At 44.1% G+C, this 22,020-nt stretch overlaps 1 protein-coding gene across 1 annotated transcript; it reads left to right on the top strand.

Moving 5' to 3' along the window:
* Positions 1–4,098: 4,098 nt before the first annotated feature.
* On the top strand, positions 4,099–21,528 carry Tars (threonyl-tRNA synthetase). Its single transcript, XM_021208808.1, has 19 exons — positions 4,099–4,278; positions 6,318–6,398; positions 9,139–9,329; positions 10,251–10,374; positions 10,630–10,751; positions 11,192–11,309; positions 11,487–11,551; positions 11,627–11,705; positions 12,304–12,450; positions 13,111–13,209; positions 14,681–14,847; positions 16,361–16,523; positions 16,610–16,747; positions 17,054–17,131; positions 17,261–17,361; positions 17,452–17,556; positions 17,699–17,771; positions 20,152–20,266; positions 21,090–21,528. The coding sequence occupies exons 1-19, from the start codon at positions 4,225–4,227 to the stop codon at positions 21,236–21,238; spliced, it is 2,169 nt and encodes a 722-aa protein (XP_021064467.1). The 5' UTR covers positions 4,099–4,224; the 3' UTR covers positions 21,239–21,528.
* The last annotated feature ends 492 nt before the right edge of the window (positions 21,529–22,020 follow it).

Raw genomic sequence — 22,020 nt, 5'->3', positions numbered from 1 at the left:
CCATACCTTTGTCTCAACTGCCTACAGGCAAGACTCTCTTGCAGGGCAACCCTCAGGCCATGGGAGTCAGGGAATCAGAACCTCCTGGCAGACTCAGCTTTGCTTCTTTCAGGGGAACTTCCAACCCTCTCTCCTACCCTTCTAGCCCATCCCCACTCCTAAGCGTCCAATTCCAATACCTACAAACACATTCTACCTGGGATCCCCTGTGGTCACACCTGGCAGGGGCTCAGAAGCACTCCCTATCGGGCAATGCACAGCTACCACATACTCTTACGGTCCAGAGAGGACAACAGAAACCAAGGAATGGAAAAAAAATCACCCTACAAAAACAAGACCAGATATCAACACCAAAAGTTAAAATCATCCCAAACCCAGATGTTTAGACATCAGCATAAAAACACAATCATTAGAAACCAGGACAATACAATCCCACTAGAGACCAGCAACCCTACCACAACAGGCCTTGAGAAATGCAATATAGCAAAAGCACAAGGCAAGAACTTCAAAATAGCTGTCATGAATATGATCAAGGACCTTAATAAGGATATGAATAAGTCCATTAAGGAAATCTATGAAAACCCAAACAAGTAGTGGAATGAAATGTAGAAAACAGTTCAAGACATGTATCTAGAAATAGAATCAATAGAGAGAATCCAAACAAGGGAAATGGGAAATGAAAATTAAAAACTCAAATAGGGACCTCAGAAGCAAATTTCACCAACAGTATAAAAGAGATGGAAGAGATAATCTCAGGCACTGAAGACAGGAAATAAAAATGGATATCTTGGTCAAATTATATATAGAGATAGTATATGTATGTAAGTAAGAAAAATGCAGAATTGCCCAGAAAATAATTCCTAAGACATATAATATTCAAAACACTAAGCATACAGAATGAAAAAAGAATATCAGAAGTGGCAAGGAGAAAGGGTCAAGTAACATATAAAGGCAGACCTATTAGAATAACACCTGATTTCTCACTGGAGACTCTAAAAGCCAGAATGGCCTGGATGGATGTTTTACAATCTCTAGGGAAGCACACGTGCCAGTCCAGGCTACTATAGCTACCAATAATTCCAATAAGTAGATGGAGACAAGAAGAGTTTCTATTATAAAACCAAATTGAAGCAATAGCTATCGTGTTGGTTAGGATTTTACTGCTGTGAACAGACTCGATGACCAAGGTAACTCTTATAAGGACTACATTTAATTGGGGCTGGCTTTGTGGGAACATGGTGGCATCCAGGCAGGCATGGTGCAGGAAGAACTGACAGTTCTACATCTTTATCTGAAGGCTGCTAGCAGAAGACTGACCTCCAGGCAGCTAGGAGGAGGGTCTTAAAGCCCACACGCACAGTGACACACCTACTCCAACAAGGCCATACCTTCTAATAGTGCTGGTCCCTGGCCTAAATATATATAAACCATCATAGCTATTAAATCCAGTCCTTCAGAAAGTTCTAGAAGGAAGACTACAACCTAAAGAGTTAAACACACCCAAGAAAACTCAATGTATAAGTAATCTTAGACCAAAATATCAAAAGAAGGTAGAAAAAACAAACAAACAAACAAACAACAAACAGACCAAAACAAAACCACACCAAAACACAACAACAAAAAACCCCTCACACTATTACAATGAAATAATGGGTATCAACAAACATTGTTCATTATTAATTGAAGAAGATCTCAGAAAATGGAGAGAGCTCTCCCATGCTCATGGATTAGCAGAATTAACATAGTAAAAATGGCCATTCTACCAAAGGCCATCTATAGATTCAGTGCAAACCTCATCAAAATCCCAACACAAATCTTCAAAGACATGGAAAAAGCAATTCTCAAATTCATCTGGAAAGGCAAAAAAAAATCTAGAACAGAGAAACAATTCTTAACAATAAAAGAACTTCTGGAGGAATCAGCATCCCTGACCTCAAGCTGTACTACAGAGCAACAGTGATAAAAACTGCATGGTAATGGTACAGAGACAAACATGTTGATTAATGGAATAGAATTGAAGACCCAGAAATAAAACCACACACTACAGTCACTTGATCTTTGACAAAGACACCAAAAATATACAATGGAAAAAAGAAAGCATCTTCAATAAATGGTGCTGGTCTAGCTGTCTAGATGAAAATCGACCAATATTTGTCACCTTGTACAAAACTCAAGTCCAAGTGGATCAAGGACCTCAACATAAAACCAGATACACTGAATCTAATAGAAGAGAAAGTGGGAAAGACCCTTGAATTCATTGGCACGGGGACATTTCCTAAACAGAACTCTAATGGCTCATGCTCTAAGATCAACAATTGATAAATGGGACCTCATGAAACTGGAAAGCTTCTGTCCATTGGTTGGGTACAAATATCTGCACCTGACTTCTTTCAGTTGCTTGTTGGGTCTTTCGGAGGGCAGTCATGATAGATCGCTTTTTGTGAGCACTCCACAGCCTCAATAATAGTGTCATTATTATTGGGGCCTTCCGTTGAGCTGGATCCCACTTTGGGCCTGTCACTGGACTTTCTTTTCCTCAGGCTCCTCTCCATTTCCATCCCCGTAATTCTTTCAGACAGGAACAATTATGGGTCAGAGATGTGCCTGTGGGATGGCAACCCCATCCCTCACTTGATGCCCTCCCTGTCTTCCTGCTGGAGGTGAACTCTACAAGTTCCCTCTCCCTATTGTCACCTAAGGTCCCTCCCTTTGATTCCCGAGAGTCTCTTATACCCACAACAAGGTTGGTGATCGTGATACCTTCAATATATTTTTTCAGGATTGTTTTAGCCATTGTGGTTTGGTGTGTGAGGTGGTGTGTGTGTGTGTGTGTGTGTGTGTGTGTGTGTGTCTAAAAATCAACCTTCTACGTTCTGTAAAGAATTGTGTTGGAAGTTTGGTGGGAATTGCTTAGACGCTGTAGATTGCCTGTGGTAGAATGGTAGAATGGCCATTTTCACTGTATTTATCTATGAACATGGGGAATTTTTATGTTTTCTGAAAATTTCTCAATTTCTTTCTTCATTGTCTTAAAGTTTTTCTTGTATAATCTTTCACTTGTCTTGTTTGAGTTACCCCAAGATAGTTCATGTTCTTTGAGGCCATTGTGAAATGTATTGTTTCCCTGAATAATATGTTCTTTGGAAATGGGAAGCTGCTCCTTGAAGAGTTACCCAGGAGGTATTTGTTACATTCAAGTGGATCTCAGTGAGTTCGAGGCCTGAATAGTGTGTTCCAAGACAGCTGGGCTATACATATAGTGAGACCCTGTCTCAACTCCACTCGGCTGGTGTATGTGTGTGTGTGTGTGTGTGTGTGTGTGTGTGTGTGTGTGTGTGTGAAGGTTGGTGGTGGTGTGGACATTGGGTGAACATGGTGGCAAACGCCTGTAATCCTCTAATTTGGGTGGCTATCGCAAAAGGCTCCCAGATTGGCCAGGTCTAAATTGCAAGTTCGAGGCTATCCCTGGCTGCACAGTGAAGCAAACAAAAAACAAAGAACAACCCCCCCCCAAAAAAAAAAAGTGGCAGCTGCTATTATCTAGCAGGCCAACTAGAACTTTCTGCTAAGCATTTTGCTTAAATAGTAAAAAGCTAATCTCGAGCTCCCGTGATATCAATGACTTTTGTGTGGAGTCAGAGTAAAAAGTTAATTTTATTTCTGTGCCGTCTATGGGAAAACTCCGTGAGACACTGAGAAAACTTTGAGCAATGGCGTTTGTCCCACAAACACCGAATCGGTCCCATTCCCACAAGGAAGGCTGAGTCATCGCTTCAGATTATCAGCCAACATTCCAGGTAGAGAGCGCATCTGAGATAAGCCAGAGCACCAGAGACCATATCCAGCAATTCCGGGAAACACAGTCCAAGCCGCTCAAGTTCACTACGGTGGCCGCTAAGGCCCGGCAAGTGACAAAGTCAGATGGGGAAGAAGAGTGCGCTTGCGCGCCTCACTACACAGTCTGGAACTAATGGGATTTCTTGAAGGGTTCGTCACTCTCAGCTATTCTATTGGCCGAGGAAAGGGAGGACCCGCCTCTCTGCGTAGTCCATTGGCCTCGTGTCCAGGTAGGGCGGGGCCAGGCGTCCGGTTGCATCAGCTGGTTAGCTGGTTCCGCCTGTGGCCACGTGGCGCACGCGCAGTGCGGAGTTGTAGGTCTACACCGCCGGCTTGGGGTCTTTTCCGCGGTGCAGCTCACGGGTTTTGTCTCTCTGTGGGCCTTCCATGTCGCAGGAGAAGGCTAGCAGCCCTTCGGGGAAGATGGACGGCGAGAAGCCGGTGAGCAGGCGCGGCGGGGTGCAGAGAGAGGATGTGTCCGGGGAGCCGGCACTGCCCGGCGGGGCAGGAGTGGAAAGTAGCGGGGAGCAGTGGGTATTGGGGGCCCTAGGTAATAAGTTAGAAGCTCTTGCTGGCAGGAGGGGTCCGGAGGGGCCATCTTCATCCTTGAGCCATCTGTGAATTGAGACTGAGTGGCTTGCTCAGACAGTAAGCATTTGGGGCTTAAGACTCCCGCGCTTGTATTTTTTAGCCTAAAAGAAGCGGGGAGGACATTGGAGAACTTTTTAAATCCTAAAACTGCGTGGAGCAAAAAGCTCTAGTTAGGAGGGAAAAGCCAGTCCCCGCGATCAGATCCAGGTTGCCAAGGATTGGGAGCTAGATAAGGCTGGATACCCCCATTGACGGATTGCTTTGAAATGAACGCCTCTGTGGGCCAGGTGCTGGACGCGATAACTTCACACGCATCCCCTTTAAAATTTGCTTTGGGCCGTCACCCTCAGGTTAGGAAAAGCATTTTTTTTTTTTTTTACACTGGCGTGTGTTCTGCCCCACCCCTCTTTTACAGCCAACCCTGCCTGTGCCTGTGTCCCCTGTGTATTTATTTGCCCTGGCACTTAGCCAGGCAGCCCAGGTGGCGACACAAATTAAGATCGATTCCTGACTTTGGGGGCTCCCCAAATGTGCAGGACTGGAAAGTCATACTTCTCTGAGTAGCTTAGTTGCGTTACAGAGAAGCACAGTCAGGCTGTTGTATTGGATTTGGAAAAATGAGGTCAGGTAAATCAGACAGGGCAGGGCAGCGCTGTCCAGGTTAAGGTTCGGGGGATGAATTGTGCCCCGGCTATACAGGAAGAGATGGGAGGGAGGTACAGCGATTGAGGTTATCAGTATTCTCTACGTGCAGGGTTTTACATCAGGAGACGCTGGGTGTGGACTGTATTGTCAAACGTGACATGGCGTTGTGGTTTAAGGAACACTGGAAAGAAGTGAGGCCGTATGACAGGTTGTCTAGGTGACCATTGCTAGGGTTGTCATCAAGAGAAGTTTCCATCCTGATAGGGTAAATCACTAAAATGCTTGTGTATTTTAAGCTACAGATTTAAGGCGATGAATGATAGGTATACATAGGTAGATTTTGTTTCTATATTCTTATATTTTTAAGGTACTTTACGGTTTTATAACTCGGTTACCCATTCGCTTCCTTCCCTGCTGTCTTTTAACCCTATTCCTAAACCCACCCTGTTACTTCTGAGTCCCACTGGGTTCTTCAGATTCATCTGAGGCTGGAATTTACTTAAGATAATCACCCCCTGAGAGGGCATGTAAAACTTCAGAATGGGATTTTTGTGACTAAAATTACTTAAAACGTGAAGTGTGATATCCTAGCTTCTGTGATAATCCGATATCTTAAACTTCCGGAAGCTTACTGGGTGTGGTACAGATCTGACCCCAAAGTTCTCTTGTCACTGAGCTCCATCCTCCGCGCCACAGGCTGCACAGCCTTTTTCCTTTCACACACAATCTTCACAACATTGTCGTGAAGAACACCATTACATTCAGTGTGAAGAGGGAAAACTGAGCCCAGGAGAGCTGACGTGGTAAACAAGTGATCACTCAGTCCACATGTGTGCTTTAGTCTCCCTGAAGAGAGCTGGTGGGGAGGGAGGGAGGTGGGGAGGGAGGGAGATAATTCTCCCCGTCCCTCCTCGAAATAACTCTTATTGAACATGTTACATTTCTTATTGCTTTGTACACAGGTCCAGGTAAGCTTATTGAAGGGAAAGTTACAGGGACAGTTATAAATGAAATTTGAGACAGTGCACTTTGATAAGTGGCCTTCTCCATTTCTCTTAGGGCTTGTTTTAATTGTGAGTTGTGTAACTTGACTTTACCAGTGACGGAGTTTCCAATCTTTCAAAATAAGGTTGTCCATTTTATTAGATTTTTTTTTTTTTTTTTAAAGATAACTTTCTTAGCTGCAGTTTTGGAGAAGGTGTCAAGTTAGGCTGAAGTATGAGAGTTCTCTTCTGCTTCTTCAGGTGGACGCCAGTGAGGAGAAGCGAAAAGAAGGAAGCAAGAAGAAGAGTAAAGATGGAGGTGGAGATGGAGGTCGAGCAGAGGTAAGACAAGCTCCATCACGGGTCTGGAGGGCTGCAGAGGGACAGAGGACTGTCTCAGATGCGTCCTACAGAAGGAGCCCGTGTGTGCCTTGCACACACACAGTCATTCTTTGCAGGCATTCTCTCTGCCGTCTGCACGCTGCAGGTCGAGCTCAGATGTTAGGCCTGCTGTCCCCTGTGCAAGGGTTCTAATGGTCACTGAAGTTAGCACCCCTTGGAAAACCCAGGGAAAAGAGGGTTTTTTAAAAGAGCTGAGAAGGAAAAAGGATTTGCAGGTTCCTGCCAGTGCAAAGGGACGTGTGGATAATGGTAAGATGATCTCACGGTGGACATAGACAGAAATGTGAGAGATGAAAAGTGTAGAGGAAGGGCTACAGTTGTTGCTGAGCTGCCAAGGGTAGGTGCTGACTTTCTGCTTCCTTAAGCGGAGGGTTAAGGGGTAGAGACTCTGTCTTGGGTTCCTACAAGTACAACCAGAACCAAACAGAATCCGGTTCCTTGATTCTTCTTTTATTGCTTGGATCTGCTCCTGCGGTCTGGTGGTTTACTTGTATCCAGAAAATTATTCTGTTCCTTGGCTCATGTGACATGGAACTGGTAGTTTAAAAGCCATCCCAGAATGCACTTTGTTCCTGGTGCTTGAGGGGGTGGTTGTGCGCCCTGTTCTGCTGGGTTTGAGTTTGCACCGTGCTTTGCTTCTTTACATTTAGTCATTGCAGTTTTATTGGGGACCATGGAAAGCTGCCGGGGTTGCAGGAGCACAAAAGACTCAGCTTTTTTAAAGTAACTCAATAAATGGACTTTAAAGAATTGGTTCTAAAGCTGGAGTAGTGAGTCACACCCTTAATCCCAACATTTAGGAGCTGGAGGCAAGAGAATGCTGAGTTCTAGGTCAACCCAGGCTGCATAGTGAGACCCTGTCTTAGAAAAACAACACACAGACCCTGCTTTTACAATGCTGAGTTGCTGAGCTGAGAACTGTTTGAGTTTACAAGGCCTGTTTTATAAGTGATGAAGGACGGTGTTGCCTGTGGTCACCCAATTCCTGTGCATTTTACACTCAGATCATTGTAGGAGAAATTGTTGATAGTGTATCCTAAGATTTGCAAGTAATACGTATGTCTCTTAATTTCCTTGTCTTACTTTGGTTGGAATTCTATGTGTTGCCCAACACAGTTTGAAACATGGGCTAGAAAAGGAAACAAGCAGTCCAGTGACTCTGCTGAGACTTTTAAGTGGGGTATGTGATTATTATGTGTTTTAAATTTTCTACCACAACATAGAATGGACATGGTGTGTCCAAGACCTTGCTTTCTCTGTGCTCCGATCATTTGCAGACTTGTCTTGGTGCCTGTCTAGGGACAAAATGCAAGTTTTACCCATCTGTGCTTCGAGAGCCTGGCAGGGAGCTCACTGCTCAGTTAATATTCAGGAAGTTTAACTAAGTTATTTTGTTTGGAAAATGCCAAGAAGTAGACTGTAGTAAGGCATGGAAGCTCGGTGGGAAGAGACAATCTGGCACTCACTGGATACACTGAGGTTGGGCTCGTGTTTGTACAGTGATGGGCTGGGGCCATTGTTAGTGTATTTGTTCTTCGTCAGTAGTCGTGGACCACTGAGGTAATCTGATGGGGTTGTAGCCATGTGCCATCAGGCCTGGCAATAGCTGATAATTTCCATATATGTACACACGTAGAAAGTCGTAGCAGAACCAAGCCATTTCTTCTTTATTGCTGTTAATGGCCATGTTATTACCAGAGCATGGTGCCACAAAACTGTAATCTGTCTTGGGAGGCTGAGGCAGGAGCATCACAAGTTCAGGGCTGGAGAAGGATAAATAGTGAATTTATGGGGGTGCAGGGAAGAGTGATCTGTATTGCCATCATTTGGAGAGGCAGTTATCAGGGTCACTGTTTGCTTAGACAATAGAAGTCGGGGGGGGGTTTTGTTTTTGTTTTTTAATCTTTGTCAAACTTTTGGGGAACTTTGGTGTTTTATTTAAAATATTCTGGTTAATTATATCAAATATATAAACTACAGTGATATGTGCTATTTTATTTAAGTAATCTGACTAAGATGACTTTGGCATCTTTGAATTGGATAGTTTCCTTCTGTAGGATCCTCTAAGTTAGATACATTTTTGATTGGTTGTGAGTAGACATCGTCCAGCCAGCTGCACAGACTGCCCCCCCCCCTTTGAGATTCAAACCATGTGGCCCTTTGTTGTTTGTCTGTGCAGTGTTGTCATAGCTGAAGTCACAAGCTCAACTAGCTAGACAAGACCTGGAAACTGACCCTGCTAGGTGTGCAGCTCTTTTGATAGTGTGCTTATTGAGTGTATACGGAACCTTGATCCCCAGGAACACATGAACCAGGCATGGAAGCATATACCTTTAATCGTAGCCCTCTTGGTGTTAGGGAGATCATGAGTTCAAGGTCGTCCTTGAGACGACCTTGAGGGCATCCTAAGAGAGAAAAGGTCACTGCAACAAACTAAATTATAGAATGGTAATTGTTTATCAGTTCAAGATTCAGGCAGCTCAACTGCTCATTATTTATGTTTTTTAATTTTTGACTAAACATTACAGTGACTCATTTTCTTCTTTTGCCCTAAGTTAGGACTAGATCAGTGCCAGCGATTATTGTGATCTGTGAAGCAATCTGAATTAGGCATCATAGATTTTTGTGCTGTGTATTAAAAGCAAGTATTGCAGATTTCTTCTTCTTCGTTCCTTTACAGTTGAATCCCTGGCCTGAATACATTAACACACGCCTTGATATGTACAACAAACTCAAAGCAGAGCACGATTCTATCCTGGCTGAAAAGGCAGCAAAAGATAGCAAGCCAATTAAAGTCACCCTGCCTGACGGCAAACAGGTGGACGCGGAGTCCTGGAAAACCACGCCATATCAGATTGCCTGTGGAATTAGGTGAGCCCTAAACCTCCTCCGATCTTCTGCGATTCCTGAAGTAATTAAACATGCATTGTCCCACAAGCACATCCTGATAGTATTCTTATGTTTCTGCTAAAGGTGTTTAACTTACCTTAGTTGAGATCTTTGAAAATCAAGGTGATAGGGGACTTTGTGGTCAAGACTCAGAGTTGCTCCGTGAAGGCGCCTGCCCACCTTGCTTTTCTCTTAGGAGGTAACTTGCTAGTCTCTCTGCTGGGATCAGCAAGCTGCAGAGGCAGGACAGTGTTCACCAGCTTTTAATTACATGTCCCAGATTTGAGCTTATTTATGAAGCTGGGTAACCTCACAGGGAAAGTTAAAAAAAAAACAGACAGGAACGAAAAACTATGCTCTGTGTTTATGAATGCAATGATAAACTGTATATTCTTAAAGCTTATTGGGCTGGAAGAAGTATGAACAACTGAGAACTGGACTCCTACTTTATGACAGGGGGAAAGCTTTCTTATTCTTGATCAGAGTCATAAGTGGTGACTTCATCTGAACAGGGTAAAATTGTCAGTTGTCAGCAAACCGATGGCGGCCAGCAGCCTTCCGTTTTAGTGAAGCAAACGGAACAGCCCCAAAGTGCACACAACATAGAGCTGTGCCCTTCCAGCCCAGGGTTGTAGCCTGCCTCGCATTTACATAGATTTACTTCACATATGTAAACATGCTAACTGCTTGCTTGCTAAACTTAGATGTTTAGAGCCCTGGCGTGGGGGTTCTGTGTGCATTTTAATACCGCCATCACCCGGAGAAGCAAGTGCTAAGTGTGGACGCCTCCACTTTTATAGCACTGTTTCATACACTCCTAACAGTCCTAGCAACAGTATTTTTTCATTATTAGCCTTTATCAAGTCTCGCCAAATAACCCCCCTATTCTTGTTACATTTTAAGTCAAGGCCTGGCTGACAACACCGTTGTTGCTAAGGTGAACAAAGTCGTTTGGGACCTGGACCGCCCCCTGGAGACAGATTGCACGTTGGAGCTTCTCAAGTTTGAGGACGAGGAAGCGCAGGCAGTAAGTTGGACTTGCAGTACAGGCTGGACCATGAGCTGCATAAGGGGAGACGAGTTATTCTGAGTCATGGTGTTGTGTGTGTGGTGTCACCCGGAGGCCACAGTTGATTATGGGCATCTTTCACAGTGACTTGGGAGCCTTGGTTGTAAATCCTGAAAACGTTGCTTCTGGTGTGTGCCCAGGGTGTCTTTCAGGCCTTGACTCATCACAGATCTGCTGAAACTGAAGCCATCTCGTTTTTCTTTCCGTTCTTAGGTCTACTGGCACTCCAGTGCCCACATAATGGGTGAGGCCATGGAGAGAGTCTACGGCGGTTGTTTATGTTACGGCCCACCAATAGAAAATGGCTTCTATTATGATATGTACCTTGAGGAAGGGTAGGTTAAGAAACTGGGAAAGGGAAAATCTGAATGGCTCCGGGTCTGGTTCTGTGTGTTACCTTTAAAGCACTGTCATTGAAGGAGAAGGAGCTACAGCTCACAATATAAAGCTGCTAGTGACAGTTACTGACAAAATTGAAATGCTGAGAGTTATCTGTAGTGAAAACTCGGGGAGGGGTGGACGTGTGCCCAGAGGCATGCTGGGAAATGAAACAGGTTCCCCTTTCCCTTTGTCATGATGGAGCTTGGGCAGATGTCCCTTGTGAGAGAGTTCATGACGGCCAAGGTAGAAGCCAGTGAAAATGCAAAATAATTGATGGCCAATTTAATATTAAATTCTAATATATGATACAAAGCTCCTCTTTCAAGTAGTAGGGAAAGAATCCTTGCATTGGCTCAGATGGAATATGCGAAGTTATGCTTGTTTTCTCCTTCAGGGGTGTGTCCAGCAACGACTTCTCTTCCCTGGAGACTTTGTGCAAGAAAATCATCAAAGAGAAACAGACCTTCGAAAGATTGGAAGTTAAGAAGGAAACATTACTAGAAATGTTTAAGGTAAGCTCAGTCATAACCACTTGGATTATTAGCCAGCCCTTCAAGTAGTGTGTCAAAGTGAAATATCTTCAGAAGGTGAAATGTCGTTGTGCTCTAGAAAGTGTTCTGACTCGCACTCTAGCTGAGTATTTAGAGATGAGCATGAGGCCATCGGGATGTCTTCTTTCTCATTTCCAGTACAACAAGTTCAAGTGCCGGATACTGAATGAGAAAGTGAATACCCCGACCACGACCGTCTACAGGTGAGAGTGAGACGCTGTGCGACCCAGCTGCTGTGTTAGCCGGGCTTCAGTAACATCCCTCTCTCTCATCCTTAGATGTGGCCCGCTGATAGATCTCTGCCGGGGTCCTCACGTCCGACACACTGGCAAGATTAAGACTTTGAAGATACACAAGGTGAAGCCTGCTGGGAACCAGGCGGGGAACTGATGCCCCAGTCCCGTGGCTCTCTCCCACTTTGTTTTCTTGTCAATACACAGAGCATCACCGTTTTTGTTTTCAGAGCTGTATACTAGGGTACCGTATGTGTCCTCTGTACCCCAGTACTCACTGCCAGAGCCAGCAGGTGGGCACAGGGGTTTGGAGACGTCTCAGAACCATCACAGGCCATGGTAGCTTCAGAAGCCTTGAGGCTCTTTTGGAGTTTATCCAGGTTCTCCATAAGCTAATCCTGTCAGCTTATGCTAGCTTAGACATGCTATACTTACGAGAGTGTCCTCTGAGTCCCGACAACAGACAGGCCAATTCCACACGCCTTTCATTGTATTTATGGGTTCCTTTCCATGTGAGAGGAGCCTGTGTGGTTGGAATGGTGTTGATGGGATTGGGATCTACAGGAAGAACCTTCCAGAGAGAAGCAAGCAGAGAATAGCATGCTGTGGGTTAGTCTGCCCACTCAGGGTGGACCTCAAAACAATGGGACACGTTTACTAGGACTGTGTGTGTAGATGTTGACAATTGTAACTGCTGTGTCATTGTTGGTCCTTGCCTTTAGAATTCCTCCACGTACTGGGAAGGCAAAGCAGACATGGAGACACTCCAGCGGATCTATGGCATTTCATTCCCCGACCCCAAGCTACTGAAAGAGTGGGAGAAGTTCCAAGAGGAAGCCAAAAACCGAGACCACAGGAAAATCGGGAGGGTGCGTGAAGAACCGTCAGGTGTCTCGGCCAAGTCTCCCTCAGCTCGTTTGGGTTGAGCCTACAGCACTGGGTTTCATTTGGAAGATGAAGCTCTCTAGGAGCTGTGTGTCCACACTGTCCTTCGGAAACGTTCAGAGTCCATCTCAGTTGCTGTTCTGACACCAGGGCTAGTGACCCAGGGCTTCCTGGAAGCAGCGCTTCAGAGCTGGGAGAAGTAGACTTTAGAACCCATCTCACTGGCTCCCTGTGACACTGCAGAGTCTGAATCTGAGGGATCAGCCTACTCTTTCATCAGGACACATAGCAGGTCACCAGTGCCTGTCCTATCTCTCTCTAGCTGCCTATGACTGTCCTCTTTAGTTGGAGTTACATTTGATTCTTTTCAACTGTTTTGTCCACAAAGAGGAGTTTACTCCTGGAGGTCTGAGGTCTGTCCTGTTGCTTTGACTTCTAGCAATGAATGGCAGCAGGGAGGAGGCTGATGGTGATTGGTGGGTTCCCTGAGGACTTCAGCCACTCCCTGTCTTGCATGCTTTCTTTAATACTGGCACATAGGAAGTTTGGAAGACAGTGTCAGAACTCTGAACTGTGAGGATCATCAGTCATTTATATTTATTATATATATTATATTTATAAACAATCTTTCGCTTTTTATGCAGGACCAAGAGCTATATTTCTTCCATGAACTCAGCCCTGGAAGTTGCTTTTTCCTGCCCAAAGGGGCCTACATTTATAATACACTAATGGAATTCATCAGGGTAAGCCTTGTTTGTTAAACTGTCTACTGAAGAGTTAGGGTATAAGATAATTTTATTAGCCAGGATCTGGTAAAAGAAAGATAAATCTGCATTTAATAGGAAAAGAAATATAAAGTTATTTTTGCAGTTTAAGGTTGTGACTGCAGAGATGTGCAGTGGTTACTCTGTGGTTGTGAGTGACTGCTGCTCTTCCAAAGGACCCAAGTTCAGTTCCCCAGCCCCCACCAACTGCCTCACAGCCACCTAGGACTCCAGCTTCAAAGCATCTGACGAGGTTGCTGGCCCCTGCAGGCACCTGCATACACATAGCATTCATTCAGCAAACACACATACATAAAATAAGCTTTCAGAAAGTTGCGGCTGGAGGGATGGTTCAGTGGTCAGGACCTCTTCCAGAAGACGTACCTTTTGCTCCCAGCATCTAGACTCCCAGCTCACACATCTATAACTGCAGCTGCAGAGGCTCTGATAGCCTCCGCTGGTCCTCACAGGCACCCACACTCAGGTGGCACACATTCACAGTAACACCACCGGCACACAAATGCACTGTTTGAAATGTTAAAGATTTCATAAGTTATTTGGAGTCATTCCAGTCTGTGGCTTTCTGCATGGAGACATGCAGCGCGAAGCTGAGCTTGGGGATCGTAGCCTTGACCTGGGATGTTCCTTGTCTCTTGACCTCTGTCTTTCCTTTTTAAATTATGAACTATTTCCAGCATATATTCAAGGAAAACAGTAACCCGTGCTAGGTTTACTTGCTACCAGATTTAATCAAACTATTTGCATTGGACTCTGTCCACGATTTTTGGAAAACGAAAAAGAAAAAGGAACTTTCCTTTTTAAATTATGAACTATTTCCAGCATATATTCAAGGAAAACAGTAACCCATGCTAGGTTTACTTGCTACCAGATTTAATCTATTTGCATTGGGCTCTGTTTGTCCATGGTTTTTGTAAAAAGAAAAAGGAACAGGTACTGTTTTTTGTTTTGTTTTGTTTTGTTTTGTTTAAGAAAGACCCCTTTGGAGCTGTTGTGAAGTTGGTATGGCTTCCTTCCTGTATCCCTTACATCTCCCTATTTATCTATCTTGAACTTGTTTTGTACTTGCGTGCTGTGTGAGCTTCAGTTCATATGGATGATTTTATGTGTGCATTAGATAACAGATGCTCCAGCTTGTGTGCACTCACTGCATACCGTACTCTTCTATGCCTACTGTGGAGCGCTTGCTCCCAGCACAGTAGCTCATGTAGTTACTAATGCACAGACATCCACAGCCTGTACTCCTGTACCGGGAGCCGTGCTGTGGTAGCATTATTTCCCTGAGTTTTGGTGCACCACCTACAGAAGGAACTTCTGAGTCATGATGTATGTGCCTGTGACTTCACTAAGTGGGGTAAAATTGCCCTGTCAGTTTTATTCCCTCCGCAGAAGTGAGCATTGATCGCCTTGTATGTATGTTCTGCTCTAACAGAGTGAATATAGGAAAAGAGGGTTTCAGGAGGTCGTCACTCCCAACATCTTCAATAGCCGGCTCTGGATGACCTCTGGCCACTGGCAGCACTACAGCGAGAACATGTTCTCCTTTGAGGTGGAGAAGGAGCAATTTGCCCTTAAGCCCATGAACTGCCCAGGACACTGGTATCAAACAGTTCTGTGTTTTTCTTTCTCTTTGTTAAACTTACCTGGATGTCTCTCTGTTGAGTGTATGCTCCGTGACTGGATTGCTGCAGAGTTGGGATGAGGGTGCTGGAGCTAGAGTTATTGGTGGTTGTGAGCAGCCGTGTGGGTGCTAGGAACAGTCTGGGACCTCGAAGAGTGGCAAGGCTCTTAACCTTTGAACCGTCTCTCCAGCCCTGCAGCACTGCATTGATAGGAAAGAAGTTCCTGTGCTATAAATCTTTCTGGATTGCTTTAGCCCTTTGAAAGAGGTGTGTGTGTGTGTGTGTGTGTGTGTGTGTGTGTGTGTGTGTGTGTGTGTGTGTGTGTGTTTGCGCACGCACGCGTGCGCACGTGTGCGTACATATATAGTATCAGTGTAGAAAGCAGACTAAGAAGAGGTCTGTGGATCCTGTAGAGAGCAGAAGGGTAGTGGAATATCTATGCCATGAAGCAGAAGGGAAAACTGGTGCTCAGAGGAAGGCAGGTGAGGTAGGGGATGTGAAGGAGAACAAAGCACAATGCTCTCAACGTTTGAAAGTGTCACAGAAACCCAGTTCATACGCTAACAGCAACAGCAGAAAACTTAGTGATCAGAATAAGACTTCTGTGCAAGATTGGTGTCATAATAGCTTTCATACTGATTAGATCCCACCCTTTATAGACATTCAGGAGTATCCGGGGTTATAACAGCAAACAGGCAGAGTATATTGAAGTGGAACATAGAAAATTCCATAGACCAGTATTCCTACCTTTTCTTGCTTCTTGGTAAGAAATGTATTTCAGCAGAACCCAGTGTTGATGAGTGACTGTCCTTGGACATCCTTCTGTGTGGCCTCTGCCTTGGATTGAGAAAGACGGATGAAAAGTGACTTCAGGGAGGTCTGAGGGTGTTGATGAGTGAGGGTGTTCATGTGTGCAGCTCCGTGGGCATGTGATTCAGGCTGAGCTGCTAAGAGAAGTGCCTTTAAGAATCTGACTTGTACAAACAGAGCCCTTCACTTAGTTTTCACAGCATTAAGTTTCTGAAGCACCCTGGGCCCAACTAGAGCAAACCTGATATTAGTTTCCAGTGTTAGAAGTAATGTGTGTACAGCTAAAACTGTTTCTTCATTAAGTCTTTCTAGTAATTGACCATAGTCTTCGAATTAATGGAAAGCTGCATACAAGGGCCTGCCTTAGACCTTGGCAGTACATTGCTTTATCCTTCCTTAGCCACAGTTGGTTGCTCTGTAACTCAGGCAAGTGCTTCTATTGCTCTGTGAGGCCCGGGGCTTGAATGATGTTGCTTGTGACTAACCAAGATCAGTGGTGTTCTGACAGCCTTTCAAGCTATTACATGTAATATTTGAGGAAGTGTGTTCTTGTGAAGTTTTAAAGCTGCTTATTGTCACCCGTGATTCACTGAAGGCCTCTCAGGTACGGGGCAGGCAGTATGCTCGGGCTGCATCCTTTACCCCGTGCACTTAAGGCTTTTCCTTGCTTTCTCCTTCAGCCTGATGTTCGATCACCGGCCAAGGTCCTGGCGCGAGCTGCCCCTGCGGCTAGCTGACTTTGGTGTGCTGCATAGGAATGAGCTCTCGGGGGCTCTCACTGGGCTCACACGAGTCCGAAGATTCCAGCAGGATGACGCACACATCTTCTGTGCCATGGAGCAGGTATAAGGCCCTGTGGAGCAATACTGCCGTGTGGACAGAAGGGTTAAAAGGTGAAGGGAGATAACCATTTCTCTCTCTTTCTTAAGATTGAAGATGAAATCAAAGGTTGTTTGGATTTTCTTCGCACAGTGTATAGTGTCTTTGGATTTTCATTTAAATTGAATCTTTCTACTCGCCCAGAAAAATTCCTTGGAGATATTGAAATATGGAACCAAGCTGAGAAAGTGAGTGCCGTTTTTGGTGTGTTTGAGAACTTACACAGCGCTAGGAAGCCTTCTTAGGTAGATGGGAGCAAAGGGAAATGGCGGTGATCTGGTGTCGAGTGGGGGAATGTTTTCTTTAAGGGCTTCCCATCCTTCAGAGTGGGCCAGATGCTTTCAGACTCTGTCAGCTACTACGCTGTAGCTTTCAAGCATGCTTTGATTAGGAGGATGGTGTGAGACACCCAGGAGACTTTATATCCAGATCAGGTGGGAAGAGGGAGCCCTGCAGGTGAACAAACGTTCAAGTCCTTTCTGCTTTATCTGTAGCAACTTGAGAACAGTTTGAATGAATTTGGTGAGAAGTGGGAACTAAATCCCGGTGATGGAGCCTTCTATGGTCCAAAGGTTAGTACCTCAGAATAATCAAGTAATGGGAGTTTTAGTCGTGCGTAAGAAACATTACTTTACATTGGGAAGAAGGGGAAAAAAGGAAAGGTAAGAACGTCTGATCTTAACCCAGTGCTTGCTTTGCAGATTGACATTCAGATAAAAGATGCTATCGGCCGCTACCACCAGTGTGCAACCATCCAGCTGGATTTTCAGTTGCCCATCAGGTTTAACCTTACTTACGTCAGGTGAGCTTCCGGTATCTGCTCTCAGCCTTCTTCAGGATATACATATACATATACATATACATGATAAAACAAATTCCTTTTCTTCCATAGCCACGATGGTGATGATAAGAAAAGGCCAGTGATTGTTCACAGAGCCATTCTGGGGTCGGTGGAAAGAATGATTGCCATCCTCACGGAAAACTATGGGGGCAAATGGTAAGGGCCTTCTGTCTGTCTTCTCATCCAATTAAATCATCCAGAAGAAATGTCTCCTTCTAAAATACACTTAGGAAGTTGGGAGGGAGGTGACTCTAATCGGTCACTTCTAACATGCTCGCTGTTGCTATTCCTCCCTTAGGCCTTTCTGGCTCTCTCCTCGCCAGGTGATGGTGGTCCCAGTGGGACCGACATGTGATGAATATGCCCAAAAGGTAATCCTTAAGTCAGATTTTTCTTGCCGTTTTTATCTGTTCTGAAGCTTTCTGCAGTGGGAGTCTTATCATTTAGTCAACGATGGCCTTGTACTGAGCTTCTTGCCCTAGTCCCCGAATAGTTGGTATTGCCAGTGTGTGCCCCACACCCATGCTTATAGCTATGCTTGTAAGATGGTGAATTGACGAGCCATGTATCCTTGTCAGGTCACGGGCTCACTGCTTCAAAGACTGTAGCGTCTGTGTCCGATAGGCCTGAATGTTACATCTTTAGAACTTTGTCTTTGTATTCCCTTAGTGTTTCAGATATACTTGTCTATCTTAACGTTTGGTGTTATAAAGAAATGAATTAGGAAACATAGCCTAAACTGTATTAGAATTACATATCCCACTGAGGTGCCTGATATTTGCTGATTTATTCATTTGTTAATGTAAATTTCTTCAGTGGCTTGAAATTTTTCCATCTTGCTGTCATGGCTGGCCAGTGTCTTGCCCTTCTAGCAAGTGTGTAAACTTCAGTGTGAACTTTGCACCTTAAAGACCAGAATAATCAGTTCTGCTCTAGTGATTGCTTCATGTTAAAGAATCACACGTGTTTAACAGGCGGTCAGTGAAGAAGGCTGGGCATGGTGGAAAGCCTGTGGTCCAGTAGCTCTGTGACACACACATGCAATCCCAACTCTCCTGCGGTGAGATGGGAGGTAAGGACAGAATTGCCTGCAAGCTCACAGGCTTCCCTAGTCTAGAGGGCGCAGGCTGCAGAAACAAGAGAGACCCTATAGAAGTTGCTGGCAAGGAGGCCCAGCAGGTAAGAACCTGTCACTTAGCCTGGTGACCTGAGCTCAATCTCTGGAACCCCTAAGGTACAAAGAGAAGACATTTCCACAATTGTCCTACCAGAAACAAAGTGAAAGGAGACAGCCAAGTCCTGAAAGTTGTCCTCTGGTCCCCATACATGCATGTGACTAAATACAGTAACAATAGTAAACTTTCTAAATAAAACAAAATTGATCATTGAGCAGTATTGTCAACATCAAAATGGATTGTGATTCTAGATTATCAGAATTGGACTTTAATCCTTTTTCTTTTTCTGTCTTTCTTTTTTTTTTTTTTTTTTTTTTTTGAAACAAGGTGTCTCTATTATGTAGCTCTGTGTATCACAGAGCTTACTGTGTAGACCAGACTAGCCTTGAGTAAAGGCATGTACCACCATATCTGACTGTGTACTCTGATCTCAACTGTATTTAAGAAACTGTATAAATCAGCCGATGAGCAGGGCTGTCCAATAGACCACGGCCTGTCCTGCGTGTGGGTGTTCCCTGTGCAGCTGATATGCAGCTGGTTTCCTTACAGCCGTGTCACTTGATGTAGTTGATATAGTTAGGGGCTTCTTTATCTTTGTGTTATTTCTTTAAAAAGAAGATTTGACTAAGCCATCAACAAAGGAGCACACATGGCTCCAGCTGCATAGGTAGCAGAGGGTGGCCTTGTCAGGCATCAATGGGAGGAGAGGTCCTGGGATCTATGAAGGCTTGATAGTGCCCCAGTGTAGGGGAATTGAGGGAGGGGAGGTAGGAGTGGGTGGGTGGGTGGAGGAGCACCCTCATAGAAGCAGGGGGAGGGAGGATGTGATAGGGTGTTTCCGGGAGGGAGGGAAACCAGGAAAGGGGGTAATATTTGAAATATGAAATATGTATCCAATAAAAAAAGAAAATATCCATTAGATCTATGAATTCTGTAGAAATAACATCTGCCAGAAGATTTTTACCACACTGAGTCTTGAAATAAGTAATTCCTCTACTTAATCACCGTGCATCTTGAATTTCAGTATTTTAAAATAGTTTTATGATGACATCCAAAAGAAATAAGAGAAAATAACAACTAGTTATCACCTTGGATGTTAATATAAAAGCCATGACTATTTGGGATAAAACCAAATATATAATGAAGAGACCTTTCTTTCTTATTAATTAGGTGGTAAAATGGATTCTACTTTATGAATCAAAATAATTATTTAATTAACAATGTTACTGCGGTTGGGATGTATTATATGAGAGAATAATAAAAAAGAAGCTGATTTTATTTTCTGAGTTCTGACTTTTGAGGATTTTCTAAAATATTTATTTCACAAGAGAAAATGCCCCTTCTTGATCAAGTGCTGGGAATCAAGTATGAGTGTGTTGGAACTGTGTTCCACCCGTCTCCAAAAATGGGGCCACTGGCTTTCAAAATGTTAACCCAAGTCATAATTTCGTGCTGTCAGCTTCAGTATTTATATTAGCATTCATTTTAATGTTTGCATAATTAAATTCATTGAAACATGTTAAATTCTGTGACAAAGTAAACTATTTCTCTTTTAACTCTGATGAACTGTCACTAGGTACGGCAACAATTCCATGATGCTAGATTCATGGCGGACACTGACCTGGATCCAGGCTGTACCTTGAATAAGAAGATCAGAAATGCACAGTTAGCACAGTATAACTTCATCCTCGGTAAGAAACAAAGGTTCCTGACCTCATAGGAGAAGCTGCTGAAATCTTGAGACCTAAGAGTAATGAATCTGGGTCATGAATCTACTCAATTCCTGTCTTAGTTACTGTACTTGGTCACTGCTGTGAGGAGATACCATGACCAGGGTAACTTAGAAAAGAAAGCATTTGACTGGAGGCTTGGTTATAGTTTCAGAGGCTTAGCCATGACCATCAGGGCAGGGAGGAGCAGGCAGGCAGGCACTGCAGCAATAGCTGAAGCCTTACATCTGATCCACAAGTCAGGGCTAGAAGGAGACTGAGCTGATGTTGGCTTTTGAAAGCTCAAAGCCAACCCCAAGTGACACACCTTCTCATCCAAACAGTTTCACTACCTGGTGAACCAAACAATCAAATGTGGTCCTGTTGGGGCCAATCTCATTCAAACCACACAGTTCCTTCATGTATGTGCGTGGGTGCGTGTGTGTGTGTATGTGTGTGTGTGTGTGTGTGTGTTCACGTGGTAGGACAGTTTGGGGATGAGAAGACTGCTGAAGGGCAGGCAGTTTAATGTCTCTGTATGTCGAATTGCTTTTATATGATGATTTTTTTATTAGGTTCACTGCCTTAAGTGACTCAGGCCAAAAGTTTAAGGTACTTAAAGAGGTCCTTCTTAAAAATACCCAGAACATTTTATAAGCCCGAGTGTATATGGTCAGTTGTCCATCTCAGTGTGTCTTAAGTTACAGGGAAGTTTGGGCCCACTGGGGTGATTTCTGCTGTTCAGGAAAAGTCCTTCCAGGTCTATCAACTGAAGTCTCACAGAGCTTTGTACCTTGTGTTTCAGTTGTTGGTGAAAAAGAGAAAGCCAGTGGCACGGTGAACATCCGCACAAGAGACAATAAGGTCCACGGAGAGCGGACGGTGGAGGAGACAGTAGAGCGGCTGCAGCAGCTCAAGCAGTCACGCAGCAAGCAGGCAGAGGAGGAGTTCTAACAGGCACATGATGTGGTCGAGCTGGCTCGGTGTAAGGGAAGACCTTGTACACCAGGAAGCGTGGCTTCAAGCTGAGCATGGAGTAACTCTGCAGTCTGCATGAATTGGCCTTTGGTCTGGACAAGTCTTAGAGAATGTTGTTAGATGGGGGTTAAGAGAACCATTAAAAGTATTTTGTTCATTAAATGTCTCTTTCCAAAAATGGAAGATCCAAAAATGGGGATGTTTTATGTACCCGGGTTATTTTGTATGAATTCAATCAATTAGAAAATAAAAAAATTTTAAATGTGCCTAACAAGAAAACAGAGTTAAATTATGGCGTTAAAAAATAAAATTTACTACCAAAGGTATCAAGACCTCTGTCCTCATGATCATATAGAAGCACTGGTCAGATTGTGCCCCTCAGTCTCCATCTGAGGCAGAGCATATGCTGATCCCTAATTGAAGTGGGAGCTGGGTGCTGGCTTGTTAGTGACATTTTTATTTCTTCTGGGGAAGAGAGCTTTAAAATAACTTAATGACGTTCAAACTTCTAAAGCGGTGTCTTCAATGAAATAGCTGTGTATGGAAGACCGTTCCGTGTTAACTAATCTGTATTGTGAATAATTTTCAAGTTTCTCTACCAGTAAATCATTTTATGGAGAATAACATGAGAAAGGAATTTCTTGTGTGATTTTTTTTTTTCTTTTAAAGATTTATTTATTTATCATATGTAAGTTCACTGTAGCTGTCTTCAGACACTCCAGAAGAGGGCATCAGATCTCATTATGGATGGTTGTGAG

Source organism: Mus pahari, chromosome 11, assembly GCF_900095145.1.
Source record: "Mus pahari chromosome 11, PAHARI_EIJ_v1.1, whole genome shotgun sequence".
Taxonomy (NCBI): Eukaryota; Metazoa; Chordata; class Mammalia; order Rodentia; family Muridae; genus Mus; species Mus pahari.
The sequence above is the reverse complement of the archived record's forward strand: the minus strand, read 5'-3'. Positions and strand labels throughout refer to the sequence as shown.